Raw genomic sequence first — 18,751 nt, forward strand, 5'->3', positions numbered from 1 at the left:
TACATATGGGTACTGGTGAATTTAATGCTGGGGGTAACCCTGTGATCGACTAGCATCCTATCCAGGGGGTAGTAGAAATACTCCTAGTTGGTTCATGCTACAGAAACCGAGATAAGCCTGGCCTGATGGGCCACCTGGCTCTATGTAGACTTTACCTTTTACTTAGGGACAAGGTACTGCATCAAGTGGGGGAAGGGACAGTGGAGTCAGAACCTCTCACTTCCCATACCCTGTTCTCCCACTTCCCATACCTCTATCTCTTCACTCCCACCCTTGTTTGTCCTGCTCCTGTCCCCTGTAAATTAAGAGACTCAAAACACATCATCATTTAGCTGTACAGTCCTTAGGCATTTCCTTTTCCTTTTTTCCTTCGTTTTCAGCCTTGCTACTCGTACCCACATCTTTCTAGTGAATGACCTATGATGTAACCACTGTCAAAGGGTTTCATTTTGAGCCTCATTTTGAGCCCAAGGGTGAATTTTTCTTTGCCCGTCGGCCTAGAAGTCTCTAAAGACACTAAATGAAAGTCAAGTAACATTTTCAGTTCTTGTTTTTGAAAGTGTTTGAAGCCTTAATGAATGACAAAAATTAGCATTTTGCATTTCTCTCCAGATTCCTGCCCCTATTCTCCCGGGTCCTGCCCCCTATTCTCCTGGGCTCCTGCCCCCTGCCTCTCCCCACCATCAACAGATGGCTGAATGTTCAGGAGAGGAGTTGCCATATGGAGAGCATTGGTCAGTGTTCTCTCAGTTGGTGTTTTAACAGCATTGATGATGTGGAAATCATCCATGGACAGTATTTAAAAGGATTTTTGCCGAGCCAAAATAGAAAAAAAATGTACAATAGAAGAAGTTTTCTATAGGGAAATCCAGATAATAGTAATATGTAAACAAATATTAATTTTAGAAAGTTATACAGAGTCTCAGGCTCCAAGGTAATGTGGTCAGAAATTATCTGGGTGGCCTTATAATCAGAGGATTGTTGTGTGAATACATGGGGGATAGCCTATTTATAACTAAAAATGAAATTCATTTATTGAGTTTTAACTGGAAGTTGTTATTACCCAGATTTTATGGTATTTTTATTGTCTTACAGTAACACATGCATGTATTTTTAATTACCCTTTTAACAGCTTTGTATTCCATATCTTCTGCCATCTTTAGATAATCAGATGTCATGTACCTCTTGTGGTTTTTTCTAATAGCTAAATAGCTTTTTTTCTAAACTCTAATAGCTATGCAACTAGTTTAAAATAATTTTCACACTTTAGAGGCGCTAAAAGCAAAATACAGAACGGCAACAATTCGAAATTATGACAAGAAACAAAGAAACAATAATAAACTTGTAAATTTAAAATTTTATTTTCGCCAGCCTCAAGCTTCCTGAAGTACAGTATAATTAAAATTGGATATTTTATTATAAAACATACCTCGGTGAATTCTTCCTCGAGTTGAGGCCAGATTTTGAACCCTTTTGGGGATTCAGTCCTGCACTTGTTACACCAACGTGTCCAAGATTTATACGAAGCACTGCTTCGATTTCGGCCAACTTGGTCTATAATTCGGTGATACCGAGTGAGGACAGGATGACCGTGTTTACCTACGTGAGTGTCCCCAATCGAACAAGTGTACGAACACGAGCATGTCTTCCCGACGAATTTGATCAAAATGCCGTTGACATACCGATTCATACGGTTCAAGTCCATCAATTCAACAAACTTGAGAATTTGATGTCCTCAGAACACCGCTACAGCAACACAAAAGCTGCCTAGGTTTAGCCTTAGCCCACTTCGTAACGTAAATCGCCATTGGCTCGCCGCTTACGATCATGAACTCTCACGAAACAACAACAATTTCACACCGTGTGCAAGTTCAGTTTTGCTTTGGCACAATACATAATATTAACTAAGAACTAATCAACAAACGAGCGGAGTCTAAAAGCTAAGTTTACAGTGTGCGCTCTAAGTTTTGTATCTTTTTGACTGTCGACAAGACTCGCTGCGTAAACAATGTAAAAGTTGCAGACATTTTGTAGTTTTGTTAAGGTATACCGCTGACCAGCAAAATACTGTATCGCGCCCCAAAAAACGTATTTCCGCGGTGTCGGCGCGAACGACAGAGCTGAAAAACGACTGCGCATGCTCATTCGCGCGCGCCGAGAAACTGGGAAAGACAACATAAAACCATAGCAACGTATACGTAAAATGGCGGGCATTTTTGAAAAATTTAAGAGCGCTGAGAGTTTTCGCTTGGGCTAAGGAGTAAGTAAAAAGGTTAAGCTTGAAACTTTCCTTTAAGACCGGTCGATATTAGTTCTAAAACATATCTCCTGAACACCACACTTCCATCCTTGAACACTCATCGAAATTTTGCCGCGAAGTCGGAGTTCGTGCCGCGAAAATGCGGCTCGTGTTGCAGATTATGTTAATGAGTTTGATGTTCACGGAAACTTCCGGTGAGCGGACCTGTTGGTACCACAGAAAAACTAGAAAAGGCGAGGGATGCAAAGGGAAAATGCGGAGGTTCAATGCGGCAATAGCAAGGTATGTCGGTGGCACTACGAACAGCTAGGCATGTACTCGACACTGGACCAGAATAAACTGCGAAGTACATGGTTTTTGTGCATGTCCACTTCCTGTGCACTCAACTGATATTTCAACCAACATACCAGCGAGGTTTTATGAAATGTTTGACCGCATCGGACGTACTACGAGTGGTTACTGTCCTGGTGTGCGATGGTGTTCCAGTTGTAGGAAAAATGCAGACCAATTGTTTAAAGATGAACAAGATTACAGCCCTCCTCGAAAGGTATGGTTACTGGGAGGTTACAATAAGAACGCCCTTTAAAATGAGTGGCACATATTTCCGAGTTTCTTGTGACATGCAAATGTAAGACTGGTACAAATAAGTTCCTTTTGATGATTTCAGAGAAAAAGTACTGATGTGACATTCCATCACACCTCACCCATGCCAAAACAGGTACTTCTCATAATTTTGTATCATATTTGATGCCAGCTATGTAAAATCAGTTCGAAATAACAAACCTCTTGTTGTATTCTTCCTAGAAGTCACCGGAGGAAATGGATTTGTTGCTCAGAAAGGAGACAAAAAAGTGCTGCACCTTGCTAACACAGCTTCATGTGGCAACACAACACCTCGCAGAGATAAAAGGTGTTTTTACTGTTTTGAAGCTGCTTGAATTAAAATTTAGCATCATAACAAAAACTCTGTACTTCTCACAAAAATATTTTAATTTTTGTCATGGTTGATTTTTCTATTACAGAGTCAACAATTGAAAAGAAGTTGGAAGCATTTCAAAAGGCCCTGTACAGACATCAAATAACCACCCCAGACCAGAAAATTTACAATCCAGAGGCAGTGAAACAGTTTACAGACAAAAATAGCCCTGGACTCTTTGAGGACATCCTTAACTGTTTAAGTGGAAGAAAAAGCTTGTCCAACAGAAGGAGAGAGATGCAAGAGCAGAGAGTGGCGTCCCTAATCCACATAATGGCCTATTTTAGGTAACAAACTTTAAATGAAGTGAGCTACCTGTAAGAAAATTGTTTTTCATTCATTGTTCATAGGGGTTGTAACAATAGAAGCAAATTACTTTTACCTACATGACAGGTCACAAAAAACATCTGCATTGCAAAAGGACAGTGGCTTATACACAGCTAGTTGTGGCATGTCCTTGCAAGGCCTATCTACTGGTCAGATTTTTGGATACAGCACCACGCCTAGGAACGTGCAGCAGTTAAAAGCAGACATTGCTAAAGATCATGCCAACTACATATCACAACAGTTGCAGAGAGTAAATGAGGTCAGTCTGCAAATAAATAAGCAATTCCAATCAACAAATGGCTTCATGCACACTACCAAAAAAATATCATTGAAAAAAAAGCCATTTTGGCTAATTAATTTAATTTAATTTCAATTATAGCCTTCCTCAAAAGGTATGGTTCCTGGGAGGTTACAATAAGAACGCCCTTTAAAATGAGTGGCACATATTTCCAAGTTTCTTGTGACATGCAAATGTAAAACCAGTACAAATAAGTTCCTTTGTCCAGTCCTTTGTTCCACAGTACCACCATGGTCAGCAGAGTGAATCCAACTTGTGGCTTATTACAGGGAAAAGTGCAGAATTTCTTCTTGATCTGTTTAAGAGCATTTCACAGAACTGCCACAAATCAGACCAGGTAACAATCCTGAAAAAAAAAAAGTCATAAAATTAATAAATACAGAAGTCTAAACCATTTATTATACCATCATAAAACAATACGAGAATTTGATGATGCAAAGAAAGCAAGCATTTTCCACATTTCTTAAGTATTGTCAAATTCCTGAGGTGTGTTAAGACAGTTTAAGTAAAATGCGTGGTTTAGGCTTCTTTACATGATTCTTAGATATGCAGGATAAGGATATGCAGACATAGATATAAAATGTACCAAACAATAGAATGAATATTAAAATGAACAAACATAATTAATGAATACTGATAACATCTCTGACTTAAAAAATGGAAAATAAAAACAAACAAACAAAATTACTAACATCATGTTTTCCTCATAATAAATGTACATGTACTACTGACATGCACATAATTTAATTTTTCAACATTTCATTTATCGTTTTTCAGCTCTGTCGGCGCGAACGTGATGTGTGGTTCTTTCGTGTTCAGTTGAATGACGACAAGAAAGGAGCAGAAAATTTTCCATTATTTTGGCACCTAAACGTAAATATCTCCTTTTTATGCTTTGGAAAATGACAATTTGAGCAATTCGAAGTTTTTGTTCCCAAAGAAATGCCGAGAAATACAAGAAAACTTGTAGTTAACGCGGTAAATATTTAGAGCTTCGGATTCAACCGCCACGATTCAGCGTCGTTTCGATTGACAGTCGTTTGCTTCGTTTGAGAGACAAATGATGTTTGGGGGACATTGACGGCAACACGAGAGTTTGGAAAAGTGTCGCCAGACGTGAGTATTACGATCTTAGTTTGTTTTGTAATCAAAATGGCACCTTTCTTTAGCGAGTCGTAAAATTTATTTTAACACAAACGCTGTGGTATGGAATTGCTGTCGTAAAACTTGTATGGCCAGCACCTGCATGCCCTCGTAAGCTTACTCGCAAGACTTAAAGCTCAAAAAAAGCTTTCTCCAGGAACGTATATTGTTGGCTACATGTACCTATAGTATACAACTGTAGAGTACTTTTATGTACAGAGTTTGCTTATCTTAATCGATCCGGATCGATATATTTCATTATCTAAATGAAACACATGTTACTGTTCCTAAATTATGTGGGATGCTGTTAATCGTTTTAAACCATGAAAGCAGTTCAAACGCTGCATCGTTTGGGGCCATTGCCAAAAATGCTCCACTTGTCCCATGGTAATGACTGTCAAACACAGTTATTCCATTCTGTGTAGGGATGAATGCCACCGTTTTGTCATTTATGATGAAGATACATGCTGTCTTGGTATTGTTCAGCTGGGCTTGGTTTAAGTGGTACGGCAGGCTTGCTGCTGGAGTTTGCTCTCTGATGATACTGACTGGCAACTCTGCAGAGACATCAAAGCTATCAAGGGCTTTTGTCTGCTCCATTTTAGTTGCTGCTTCCTGCACACCATACAGCTGCCCACCACTGTTTCCTGCAGTGCTGTCGTAAAATTGGTTGCCAAGCATGATAGCTGCAAGAACTCTGTAAATCCAGGTGTTGCTTAGTGGCCTGCTGCTGTCAAGAGGTTCAGGCGAGCTGAAGTATAATTTACTGTATGTAAGGGCAATAAATGTGCATGCGTTACTCCCTAGTCGGCCAAGTAAAGTTGATTGTGAATATTCAGGTGGGAAGTGCCAGCTTGTAATTCTATTGGACTTGGTAGGACTTACAGATAGTTGCTGAACAATAGAGCTAGTTTGAACCACTGAGGACTGAGACTGAGTGTGTGCATGTGAGGCTTGAGCATTAGGATGTTGTGGTTGGTCAATCTCTCCGATAGCTGAGAGGCTGCTATTTACTTTCTGCTCCCAGAGTTCAGAGGTGTAGTACTGCTCTGCATTTGCATCTGTTGTTTCGCTGCGCCCCACAGTTGCTGTGTCATCTTCAGTTTCAGAGTCACTTGATTCACCATCTGATTCTGTTCTTCCATTTTTCAACAGTCCTTCATTAAACTGAGAGACTTTATTCCTTATCATTTGTTCCAAAGGTTCTTTGCATATACTGCAGCAGCCATCTCTTGATAAACAGGACACATGGAATGTGTGGTAACAGGCAAGGCGAACAAAGTCACCACCATAATTTATTGTTGTTGCAGTCAGGTAGGTCACAACAAACTTGTGGATTTGGCTCTTTTCCCAGAGTTTTACTTAGGTTGTTCAACAGAGGAAGACACTTGGTTTCAGCTTTGATACCATATGTTGGGAAATTGAACTTTGGCCAACTTTTAGGTTTACCATTACTGTAACAATCACTTGGAATCTGGAATATACAAGAGTAATTTTTAGGACAGTATTTGTGAAACCATGTTTTGATTATTGCAAGAGTTCAGTGGTAATTGGATCTCTTTTACTGAAATTCTAGACTTGCTTTAAACAATTTTATATCAAGTTACCAAGGCATTTTCATCATTTTGTCACATTTTTGTGAGAATTTTTTCATCTTTCATTCTCGAAAGCCCCTTTTCATTTAAAATTAGTAATACTTACCACATGAGCTTTTTTGGTATTTTTGGCTATTTCTGAAAACAATTGTAGGATAAATTCTGCTGATTTGCCAGCAATCTGCCAGAAGTTAAAATTTGATTGTCCCCTCATGTAACCTGGTACAAATGCTCCACAAAAGTTGGTCAGAAATCCAGTTGATGCTATGGTCTTCGCTAGCCTCTCAATGTTAGAGGCATTGTCGTGGCTTTGAGTGTGAGCACGTAGCATAGAATGCCATATCTCAATCTTTTTTTCAACAAATAGGTAAAGCCAGTGCTGTTTGCATTTCCAGTAGTCGGGACGAAAGGTCTTTTGGTAATCAGAGTCACTAAGGAAAGAAAGCATTGATTTGTCATAATGCCTTCTGCACCAAATGTTAAAAAGAATGGCCATCTGTGCCATCACAGACATATATAACTCTAAATTTCCTGTTCTGAAAATTTGGTATTGGAAGTAAACCAGCGGAATAACATCTTCCAGTAGGTAAAGAGTGCAAACGAACTTGTGACTCTTGCACAAATTAAACTTCTTTAGCACTTGTTCCCGTACCATAAGCCAGCCAAGTAAAGCTGCTGTAACACATAGTGACGATTGGTATGGACGTGGCTTCTTTGGTAACAAACCACCAAATAAACATGAGAACAGTTTGTCAAAAAAATGCTTGAAGATAATCACAGTAACCTCAACAGCATTTAAGGCAACATGAAATTGGCCTTGTTCTGGTATTAGTGAGGTGTACTTTCCAGTGGAGTTGTTAGCTATTAGTTTTTTTGAATAGTACCAACCAGGCCAGTCTGCAGGGAAGGGAAGAAGATTTCTCTCTAGATAATTGTTAACATCAGGATATTTTGAAAACACGTGTTCTAAAGACTCTTTGTAATTCTTTAGACTTTTCAAATCTTGCTCGCACTCCTCTAAAAGCTGGCAGGATTGTAAGCTTTCAATGTCTTCATCACATGGCTGATGGTAAACCCTAGAAAACATGTAAAATACATGTGGTTGTTTAAATAATTGCCTGTATTACTTCAGAGATTTTCATGGATTCCTTACATATTTTGTGCTCTAGATTTTCCAGTCAATGTTATTCTAATGGCAAGGCATACAATAATAATGAAGAAAGCCTATTACCTAAAATTTTGCACCAAATTATGGAAATTCCCTGGATTTAGATTTTTCATTTGTGCCGGAAGCTGATCGATGAAGTGATTTCTCGTGTCATTGAGACCCCTGTTGATGTGTAGTAACACAGCAGAACTGTCTGCTCCTCCAAGGCACATCTTGTTTTCCCCCCTGATGTTTACTTTGACTTGTCGATGTGGGCTGACAATGGTTCTCTTTATCGCTGGGATGTGTGGATGTATGTCTAGCATGGAGGAGGCCATGTGTGCAATCTTGGTTTTTTGCAGGTCAGTTGGAACATGTTTGCTGTGGATATTGTGATAATCATCCAGGAGGTTTATCATGAAGCAGTCAAGCTGAAAAATGAAAATGTGTGTAATTATAGTTTGTCACATGTTCATCATTCTTGAACCAATGTATGTGTATCTGTGCATGTATTGATATAAATGTTGTGTCTTGGGTACAATGTATGTACATACAGCATTAAATTGTTGTAGTTGTTTAGTAACATGATCATTGTGGGTCTTGGCCATGTCTGTCTTCATGTTCTGGACTGTTCTGGGATTAACTGAGAAGCCTAGCACTGGTCCAGGAGACAATCCCTGTAATGATAATCCCCCAATTGATGAGTATAGACCACTGTCCTTTTGCAGCTGGCATGTCTTCTGTGACCTGTAATTTTTAAAACAATCAAATCATGCTACTACACAGTATATCATGTGGCTTTAGAAATTCCTACTTGACATACTGTATTAACAACTCTGCACTCTTCCTTGTCCAGGAACAAACCAAATTAATTAAATTGTAAAGTACAAACCTGACGTATGATAGAATGTGTAACAGTGAAACTGTTCTTTGCCTTTGCAGGAACTCCCTATCAGGCAATACTCTGTTGTCATCTCTTGTGATTGACTTCAGTAGAAGATCGAAAAGCCCAGGAGCATTCTTCTCACAAAACTCCCTCATCAGAGCTGGGTCACAGAGTGGTACTTCTGGTCTGCTTTCATAGTATTTAAACATAGCGGTCTGGCACTGAGTGACCAACTGGTCAAAGGTAAGGGCTACAAAATATAATGTACAATGTTTATTAAAAGCTTTTCTACTGCATCTGCATGTGCGTAAACACTGATTCGAATGGAAGAACCATTTCTAATTATTTATAACTATTTTTTAAACATTAATTAATGCAGTGGGGGATGGTGTGGAGGGAATGTTTAATCAGAAAAATCATATCATTTTAGAATATACAAATTTACTCATCTGTCGTACCTGCATGTTTCCTCTTGTTGCAGTGCCTCCTCAGAGTTATTTAGTTTTAATTAGTAAATACATTATACAAACAGTATACGTGTACTTTATCCTACAGGAATAGTAAATTTGCTGAAACTTCTACATGTATACCTGAAGATGTTATTTCCTTATTTTCCAGTGTTTTCCCAAGTTGACTGACCATGCTTTGTGAAGCATTCTCCTAAGAAGATTCATACCAAAACATTATCTCCATGTTGTTATTACTGACAATTTTTATAATTAGAAATTGATTATTATCATATTTATTTATTATATGTACATGTACCTGTCTGCCATCAGGCGACTGAACACTGGTTGGAGAGGAGGTTGACGGTTTACTGTTTCTCTGAAATGTAAAAAGGAGATACATGATAAAATATTTTAGTATAGTTCTGGAACGATTTTTTGTGATAAGAAAGTAGCAAATATGCAGGTTTTTTTTGGTGGGTAGAATTGGCAAATAAACAAACGAACAAAATATGCCTCCAGCCTATTTTGTGTGTGTGTGTGGACTTTGTGGGACTGGTGTTTCAGTTTCAGGGGCGTCAAATATTAGTTATATATTGTATAATTATCTCAATGTTGCATTAGACGAAAACAAGCACTTCACTTACTTGTACTGGTGGAACATAGTCTGGTTCACTGGAGAAAACACTATCAGCAATCATGGAACACTTATTACACCATCGGGTTCCGGGCCGGTAAGTAGGGACATTAGCTCCTACCCGATCAAAGAGACGGTAAAACCGCCTGGGGACTTTTCTTTTCGACAGCTCAGTGGAGTGCTCCAAGAGTGGAGACGAGCAATATTCATTCGCTTCCCGAGTGGCTCTCATCCAATGCCGAGTACAGGCCCAGCAATTTAAATTCCCGTCCACGAACCGAGCAATGGCCTCGTCAAACCGCCTCAATCGACCTTGGCATGTTTCTCCAGCTCGTGTTCGCTTAACAAACCAGCAAGTCCGCTCATTTGGTTTTGCATGTTCCCCAAAGAACAATAGAATGGACGTAAATAGAATCCAAAACACGGCGAAAGATGTCATCTCGGAAGTCCTCGATAAATCTATCGTGTTCACGCGCTGTTTTCACCAATTGTACAAACTTTAAACCCCTGTGTACAAAAAGGTATGTGCCGGCCAATGGTCGAGGGAACTAGTGTAAAGATTTCTTTCTACCGTTTTTAGTTTGGCTCTACTTTTTCACCATAAACCGGGCGCTATACGAAACTTTTTGAAAACTCCGCCATTTTTTCGAGGTTTGTTATGGTGCCCAGGCCGTTCGCGGCAGCGCGAGCCATGAGATCTCGCACATGCGCAGACGTTATTCAGCCCTGTTCGTACAGCATAAACATATAAACTAGTGTCCATTCCTCTTGCAGCCACTAAGAAGCGCGCACGACCCGTTTCACGTAAAGCAAGGAATGGTCCTATTTAAGAGCCCGTCATTACATTTAAAAGTGCTCGCAAAATTTGGTCTTTGCTTGAATTGCTCGCAAAAGTTAGATGTGTGCTCGCTTGCTCGTGCTTGCAAAATTTTCGCAACTGCTCGCATGCTCGAATTTTTGTTCAAATTCTCTGCCGTGTAGTGGCAGAGAATTTGAACTAAGAAAAGTTGAACTAAGAAAACACTAAGAAAAGTTGGGGAAACATGCACGCACTATATGAATGTTAAAACATGTTTCCTTGTTTTATTGAAACTGACAGGCGGAAGAATTATTCGTGAAAGGCACCCGCAAAAGGGAGAAAGTAATCTATAGTCATGATGACATGAAGAAAATTACTATTATTACTGTTTGACCTTCAGAGCCTGTCAGAGCCTACCAGAGCTGCGTGGCTGCAATTGGTTAGATCATGGAAGCCTCCAAATGAAGCTTCATTGCGTTAAATCTTTTTCAGTCAATCAGTGGGAAACACGGTTTGCCGATCATCAAGAGCTAGAAATGCTTGTCAGACTAAATGCCACGTTGTGTACATTTCCTAAGAGTTATATAACCAAAAAGAAACATATTTTTTTATGTCACAACTCTTCAAAGTCTGGGAGCTTTTAACTTCTTCTCGTGGTGTGTTCACAACGTCAGGAGATAGGGTAGCCCTAGTGCATGCTAGGGATATGTACGGGTCCACAAATGATCCCAGGACCGCAAATGATCCCGGACCGCAAATGATCCCCAAATTGGACCGCAAATGATCCCAGACCGGAAATAATCCCCGATAGGCACTGCAAATGATCCCGACTAAAAAATAGAGAATGGCATGGATGGTGGGATGGTGTGGATAGGGAATTGGCGTACGTGAATACCGATGTTTTTATTAAAGCCATCTTATAATTATAATGGCTAACAACTTACTTTTTTTTCATACTTTCGACTAAGTTTTGTTGCTAACTACGATGTTATGAATATACCACTCAATCATCAAAACACGACTTGGCTTGCATTTCTTTGCAATTCTCAGTAAAATTATGATCAGTGTAACATATGCTACATATCCTGCTTTGTTAAACATTGATATTTCGGTGTTATAGTTAAATCACATTTTATCAGCCATTAACGCCACTCGTCTAAAGTTTTCAACTAAAATTTAACCACGAAGCAACTATTAAGGAAGGCGCTGTCACCTGAGTAGACCCACAAGCCTACAACGCTTCATCACTCTGTAAAACACCTAGTGTGTAGCCCTGGAAATTTGAACAAATTTATTTTGTAATTTTTCCTTGCTCGTATTTTGGCTTTAATTCCTCAGAAATGACTACTTGAGTATTCTAAGAAGCCAAAATTCCAAGCTATAGTTATGAAGTTCAGCCTCATGACCAAGCAAGGCCAAGGCTTGCTCTTCGCTTTGATAAGTTAGCTGTTCGATAGGTGTTTGATACTATCGCCACCGGGATTTCGAGAATGTTTACAAGTATGTGTTTTTCTAAGACTTCTAATTCAATAGATCGACTTCACGTGACGTGCTTTTATCCTCATCAGGCATGAGAGGCGGTATATTTATATCTGTTTACAATTAGCGTACTTCGTTTGGAAACCAGAGCATTTTGAATTTCAGGGTTATGGAGGTTGCGTGACACAAGGCTACGATCGAGTTTGTTGAAAAATATATACTTATCTCATGATTTTGAGCCTTTTTAGAAGTTAAAGCACTAGGAAAAGTGCTTATGTAAATGCTTGTTTGTTTAGTACCGATAATCAGTCGCCTAGAAAGCCAAAGTAAGTACCAGATGTTTACACTATATTCCCGCCGCCATATTGGTGTCCCACGGATGTATACCAACATGGCGCTTTCTTACTGGGCTCTGTAAATTTCTGGGAAACATTTACGACGAATTTCTGAAGTTTGGGGAAACGCACAGGCCTAAAACTTGGAGAAGAGTCTTATTTAGTTATCTTCTATAGCGTACATCACAATTTCTTAGCTTTTTTCATTGGCTGGTTTTCGATTTATTACTTTTTTTTATTGCGTGACAGTGAAAACGATCTGTACTGCTCGAAGAACAAAACAGCAACCGTGGAATATTTTTTTGTAAAATGATAAAACTTGTTTTTTAGTTCATAATTTTTGTACATGTTCTCACCTTCCTCTGATATAAATCCATGCCATTCCTTATTTTTTGATCGGGATCATTTGCGGTCCAATATGGGGATCATTTCCGGTCCGGGATCATTTGCGGTTCAATTTGGGGATCATTTGCGGTCCGGGATCATTTGTGGTCCTGGGATCATTTGCGGACCCGTACTGATATCCTACCTCCTAGCTCCCTAATGCTAGGATTATCTTAGCAAGAGGGTTACCAGTAGCACTCCTTTACATTTCCCAAAAATTTATCATGGCGTGTTTCGTTGCCTTTGAGCGAAACAAACTTCACCAGTTTTTAAAGATTGTTTCCTTTTCACCTAAGCGCTTGATTTACGCTTTTTTTGAGTTTTTCTTTAGTCTTTGCCTCGTTTTTTCGCTGATTTTAAGTTTTGTTGGCTGTTCCTATATTCCAAAAGGAACGTTCCTCAAGTATCGACCGTTCCTCGTTTTTGTGTTCCTACTGACTATAAGAGGACCAGATTTTTTACATGGTAGGAACAAAACGTTCACTCTAGTGTAAAAGAGGAACATTTCGTTCCGAGTTCCCAACTGTAAATGGAACATATTGTTCTCAAACTGATAAATTAGGACTGTTTTGTTCCGAGCTCCTTTCTGTGCATGGAACACATTGTTCCGAAATTGATAAACTAGGACTGTTTTGTTCCGAGGTCCCCTCTGTAAATGGAACAGATTATTCCCAAATTGGTCATTTAGGACTGTTTTGTTCCGAATTGCTATCTGCTGATGGAACCCATTGTTCCCAAATTGGTCATTTAGGACTGTTTTGTTCCGAGTTTCTATCTGTTGATGGAACAAATTGTTCCCAAATTAGTCATTTAGGACTGTTTTGTTCCGAGTTTCTATCTGTTGATGGAACACATTGTTCTCAAGTTGGTCATTTAGGACTGTTTTGTTCCGAGTTGCTATCTGTTGATGGAACACATTGTTCCCAAATTAGTCATTTAGGACTGTTTTGTTCCGAGTTTCTATCTGTTGATGGAACAAATTGTTCCCAAATTAGTCATTTAGGACTGTTTTGTTCCGAGTTTCTATCTGTTGATGGAACACATTGTTCTCAAGTTGGTCATTTAGGACTGTTTTGTTCCGAGTTGCTATCTGTTGATGGAACACATTGTTCCCAAATTGGTCATTTAGGACTGTTTTGTTCCGAGTTTCTATCTGTTGATGGAACAAATTGTTCCCAAATTAGTCATTTAGGACTGTTTTGTTCCGAGTTTCTATCTGTTGATGGAACACATTGTTCTCAAGTTGGTCATTTAGGACTGTTTTGTTCCGAGTTTCTATCTGTTGATGGAACACATTGTTCCCAAATTGGTCATTTAGGACTGTTTTGTTCCGAGTTGCTATCTGTTGATGGAACAAATTGTTCCCAAATTAGTCATTTAGGACTGTTTTGTTCCGAGTTTCTATCTGTTGATGGAACACATTGTTCTCAAGTTGGTCATTTAGGACTGTTTTGTTCCGAGTTGCTATCTGTAAATGGAACACATTGTTCCCAAATTAGTCATTTAGGACTGTTTTGTTCCGAGTTTCTATCTGTTGATGGAACAAATTGTTCCCAAATTAGTCATTTAGGACTGTTTTGTTCCGAGTTTCTATCTGTTGATGGAACACATTGTTCTCAAGTTGGTCATTTAGGACTGTTTTGTTCCGAGTTGCTATCTGTAAATGGAACACATTGTTCCCAAATTGGTCATTTAGGACTGTTTTGTTCCGAGTTTCTATCTGTTGATGGAACAAATTGTTCCCAAATTAGTCATTTAGGACTGTTTTGTTCCGAGTTTCTATCTGTTGATGGAACACATTGTTCTCAAGTTGGTCATTTAGGACTGTTTTGTTCCGAGTTTCTATCTGTTGATGGAACAAATTGTTCCCAAATTAGTCATTTAGGACTGTTTTGTTCCGAGTTTCTATCTGTTGATGGAACACATTGTTCTCAAGTTGGTCATTTATGACTGTTTTGTTCCGAGTTTCTATCTGTTGATGGAACACATTGTTCCCAAATTGGTCATTTAGGACTGTTTTGTTCTGAGTTTCTATCTGTTGATGGAACAAATTGTTCCCAAATTAGTCATTTAGGACTGTTTTGTTCCGAGTTTCTATCTGTCGATGAAACACATTGTTCTCAAGTTGGTCATTTAGGACTGTTTTGTTCCGAGTTGCTATCTGTAAATGGAACACATTGTTCCCAAATTGGTCATTTAGGACTGTTTTGTTCCGAGTTTCTATCTGTTGATGGAACACATTGTTCCCAAATTGGTAAATTAGGACTGTTTTGTTCCGAATTCTCATCTGCCAATGGAACATACCGTTCCCAAATTGATATTTTTGTTCCGAATTCCCGTCTGTGAATGGAACAGTTTGTTCCCAAATTGGCCAATTATTACGAAATATAGGACTGTTTTGTTCCGAGTTCTTATCTGTAAATGGAACATACTGTTCCCAAATTGATAATTTAGGACCTTTTCTTCCGAGTTCCTCTCTGTGAACGGAACATATTGTTCTCAAATTGGTCATTTGGGACCAGATTTCGGACCATTTCTCTGCGCATTCCTATTTTGTTCCCAAATGGAGGTGTACTTTGTAAGGCAAACAATAGGGCGCGCTCAGACCTGCTTGGGCAAGTTTGGTTGCATGTCACTGTCATGAATTTTGCACAATAGTAATGAGGGCGGGCAAGTAAGGGCATGACTTGGCAAATACAAACATATATGCAATTCCTTTGCTTGTCATCGGCTCCTTGGCCATGGGTCAGATTTAAAGGAGATCGTGTTGGCCAAATGCTCTTCAAAAGGCAAAATGAGCAAGAAGTGCAAGGTCAATTGGTCGGATATCGATGGAGCATCACCCAAACCAAAACGGCTTCACTTGGAAAAGGATGAAACCGACAGCTTGTATCACTGCCCAATACAAGAGTGTGACCATGGTGGATTTCAAAGTCAAAGAGGGTGCTGAAAACATGTTAATACCAAGCACAGTTGGTTCTTTTATTTCGATGAAAAGCCCAATTCGAAAGAAATCACAGATTCGCTAAAGGTAGCAAGAAATGTTCCAATGGTGAACACAATTCAAGATCAAACAAGTGAGACTACAAAACATGCCGGAAAGTTACTTCCCTCATTTTCATTGTCGTGTGACATTGGCGAAGTATTCACGAGATGGTTGACTGGAAGTGGTGGCGGTTGCAAGAAAGATCGCGCAGCTCAACAAATAGTGACAAGATGCTTCAAGTTTCTTAGATTTTGTTGTGAAGACGAGGAAGAGTTGACTTTTGACGTGGTGAACTTTAGTTTGTGTTCTCCAAATTTGTTGTTCAAGTTTATCGACTGCTTACAAGACGAATGCAAGCTTGGACATGGTGGACGTTTAGGCTACATAGATGCCATTTCTGAAATGATCGACTTCAGAAAGCTTCATGGCGCATCAGAGGCAGTCTTTCGAAAGATCTCTGCAACAGAGCTGTACCTCAAAAGAGCGCGAAAGACGGTTGCTAAGATGATGAGATTGCAGTGGACACAAGATTTAGGCATCGAAACACTAGAAGCGAGAGGTCATTGGGCAACAATGGAGGAGTTGTTGGAGGCGGTGAAATTTCATCTGCCGCGTTACGAGAATACCGTGAAGATTTGCAAATCGAGTCCAGCTCAAGTTAACCCTTCAGACTTGACATTTGCCACGAAATTCGTTGCCATGTATCTGTTCATCAAAGTGAAGGGGTCGCGTCCCATGACTTATCAATATTTGACGGTGGACATGACTGCTACAGCTAAGGAAAAGGGTGGATTAATTGATCAGAAAACGTTCAAGACTGCTGGAAAGTATGGATTTGATTCTTTGATTCTGACCGATGCAAACATGCAAGTTCTCAATGGCTACATCTCGAACGTCAGACCTTTGCTTAAACCCCAGTGCGATTTCGTTCTCGTCAACAGAAATGGAGGCCAACATGGTAAATTGGGGGAGATCATGAGCAAACTGGTGTTTGATGCAATTGGAAGGTACATCCATCCCACGTGTTATCGCCAAATTGTTGAAACGCAGAGCCTCAATGAGCTCACTAGCGAGGAGCAGAGGATTTTGTCGGAAGATCAAAAACACAGCTCTGCTGTTGCCAAAGTTCACTATCAAAAGCAACGATCCCGTGAAGTTGCTTTGAAGGGTCACGAGTGCCTACAAAAACTTCAAGGTGCCAAGGGTTCAGAGGTGGACGAGGACGTCCACGCAAGACTCGGAGATTCAACTTCCGACGCCGGGCCTTCAGTTGGAAGAGTGCAAAATATCAACTCCTCCCCCAATAAGGACGCCCTGCCTAAAAGAATCTTGCGCTCTCAGAGGAACATTCGTCATGTTTTGAAATTCACAAAAGAAGAGGACGATTTTCTAAAGGAAGGGATAACTAAGCACGGGTTTGGACAATGGACTACTATTTTGAGAGATGACGATTTCCGATTTCAAGATGGAAGAACAGCGGACTCTCTAAAGAAAAGGGCTGGAATGAAAATGCCACTCGGTTAGCAATTCAACTAGCAAAAAACAACAAATGCACACCAACTAAAATGCAGAGGAAACTGGACCATTTAATTATCGCAATTCGACAAACAGCTAGCCTGTTAACACATCTACGGAACGCGTTTTATAAATGATCAAACTGTAATAAACTCTAATTTCTTGGACACAAAAGTCTATTCTTGTAACGAGTTATCGTAGGTACATGTAGCGTTCTGAGTGCCTAATTCTATTTACTTGATGTGGAAAATTATCAAACTACTGAAAAAGACCACCCTACGGCCTATCTTACGAGGAAAAAAAACCGCTTTTACTTTTGACTAGTAAAGTATCGAGTTAGAACGTTCTGGGATTTTTTGACTGCTTGTTGACTGCGTGTATCACACAATTATCACGACTCATGTTAAAAACACGAACAAGAATAAATAAACTGAGACAGTTCTCATCTTGATGTTGGGGAAGGTAGGAAAGCGACGTATAAGTGTCACTGGCTTTTGAAGAAAGATGTAACATCTTCTATGTCACCGCAAATGTGGGATGTGGCTCAATAAAAACAGTTGAAACAGAATATAGAAACCAGAGATAAGTAAAATCTTGTATTTCAAAGGCCAAAGGATAAAAGCGCAAAACGTTATGCTTTAGTTTTACAAAGAGATATTAAAACAAGTCTGAACATTTTCGCAAAATCCGTGAAATCCGTCCTTTCCGCCGTGATTACAAGAAAGTTTCATCCAACTGCCTCCCAGTACTGGAAGTTTCCACCGAAGGTTTTTCCTATTAATGGCGGAAAGGACGGATTTTACGGAATTTGCGGATTTTTTAATTTAATTTAAATCTTCTCTTTAAAACTGTAAGTATAATATAAACAATATTATAATATATTATTAATAATATTTTACTGACAGTCTTAAAGAGAAGAATTAAATAAAACCAATTAAAAAAATCCGCGAAATCCGCGAAATCCGTCCTTTCCGCCCTTATTAGGAAAAACCCTCGGTGGAAACTTCCAGTGCTGGTAGGCAGTTAAGTGAAACTTTTTACTAAACACGGCGGAAAAGACGGATTTCACGGATTTTGAAACATTGATAAATTTAACTTAGTCATTCCCTTCCATGTCTCAGTCAAGTGTCTTATTGTGAGAGAACAGTTTGGACCGTTTACCTTTAATTTTTCAACTCTGTTTCAAAATCCAACAACGTTGCTGTTTTTCAATTTTATATTGACTGGGAAATTGCAATTCAACTTCTAAATGCTTTTACGCCATGGAGCGACAATGAAATGATATAATATCTAAGACTTAAACAGATTTAACGAAAAGTAGCAAAAGGAACGAGGACATTTGGGAAACGATCCGACATATCTCTCTCTCTCTCTCTCTCTCTCTCTCTCTCTCTCTCTCTCTCTCTCTCTCTCTCTCTCTCTCTCTCTCTCTCTCTCTCTCTCTCTCTCTCTTTTTCATGGACGTGTTTATAAGGCAGGTAGCCCTAGCTGAGCGTAAAATACCAGCAAAACAAGCAAATTTTGACTCAGGAAACACG

General features: G+C 39.4%; 2 protein-coding genes, 1 long non-coding RNA gene and 1 pseudogene across 3 annotated transcripts; 2 read left to right on the forward strand and 2 right to left on the reverse strand.

Annotated features, from left to right (window-relative positions):
• The first annotated feature begins 2,676 nt into the window (after positions 1-2,676).
• On the forward strand, positions 2,677-4,232 carry LOC145490767 (uncharacterized). Its single transcript, XM_081469867.1, has 3 exons — positions 2,677-2,807; positions 2,928-2,978; positions 3,065-4,232. Exons 1-3 carry the CDS (start codon positions 2,685-2,687, stop codon positions 3,266-3,268), a joined length of 378 nt encoding a protein of 125 aa, XP_081325993.1. The 5' UTR covers positions 2,677-2,684; the 3' UTR covers positions 3,269-4,232.
• A 448-nt stretch (positions 4,233-4,680) lies between these two features.
• LOC145490353 (uncharacterized) lies at positions 4,681-7,700 on the reverse strand (annotated as a pseudogene).
• A 405-nt stretch (positions 7,701-8,105) lies between these two features.
• On the forward strand, positions 8,106-10,342 carry LOC145490354 (uncharacterized). The gene is made up of 3 exons (XR_014049689.1): positions 8,106-8,192; positions 8,689-8,875; positions 9,251-10,342. It is a non-coding gene; the product is annotated as an uncharacterized LOC145490354 (long non-coding RNA).
• On the reverse strand, positions 8,869-10,676 carry LOC145490352 (uncharacterized). The gene is made up of 2 exons (XM_081469481.1): positions 9,726-10,676; positions 8,869-9,457 (listed from the first exon to the last, which is right to left on the reverse strand). Exons 1-2 carry the CDS (start codon positions 10,152-10,154, stop codon positions 9,293-9,295), a joined length of 594 nt encoding a protein of 197 aa, XP_081325607.1. The 5' UTR covers positions 10,155-10,676; the 3' UTR covers positions 8,869-9,292.
• Positions 10,677-18,751: the final 8,075 nt, after the last annotated feature.

This window comes from Orbicella franksi, chromosome 6, assembly GCF_964199315.1.
Source record: "Orbicella franksi chromosome 6, jaOrbFran1.1, whole genome shotgun sequence".
NCBI lineage: Eukaryota > Metazoa > Cnidaria > Anthozoa > Scleractinia > Merulinidae > Orbicella > Orbicella franksi.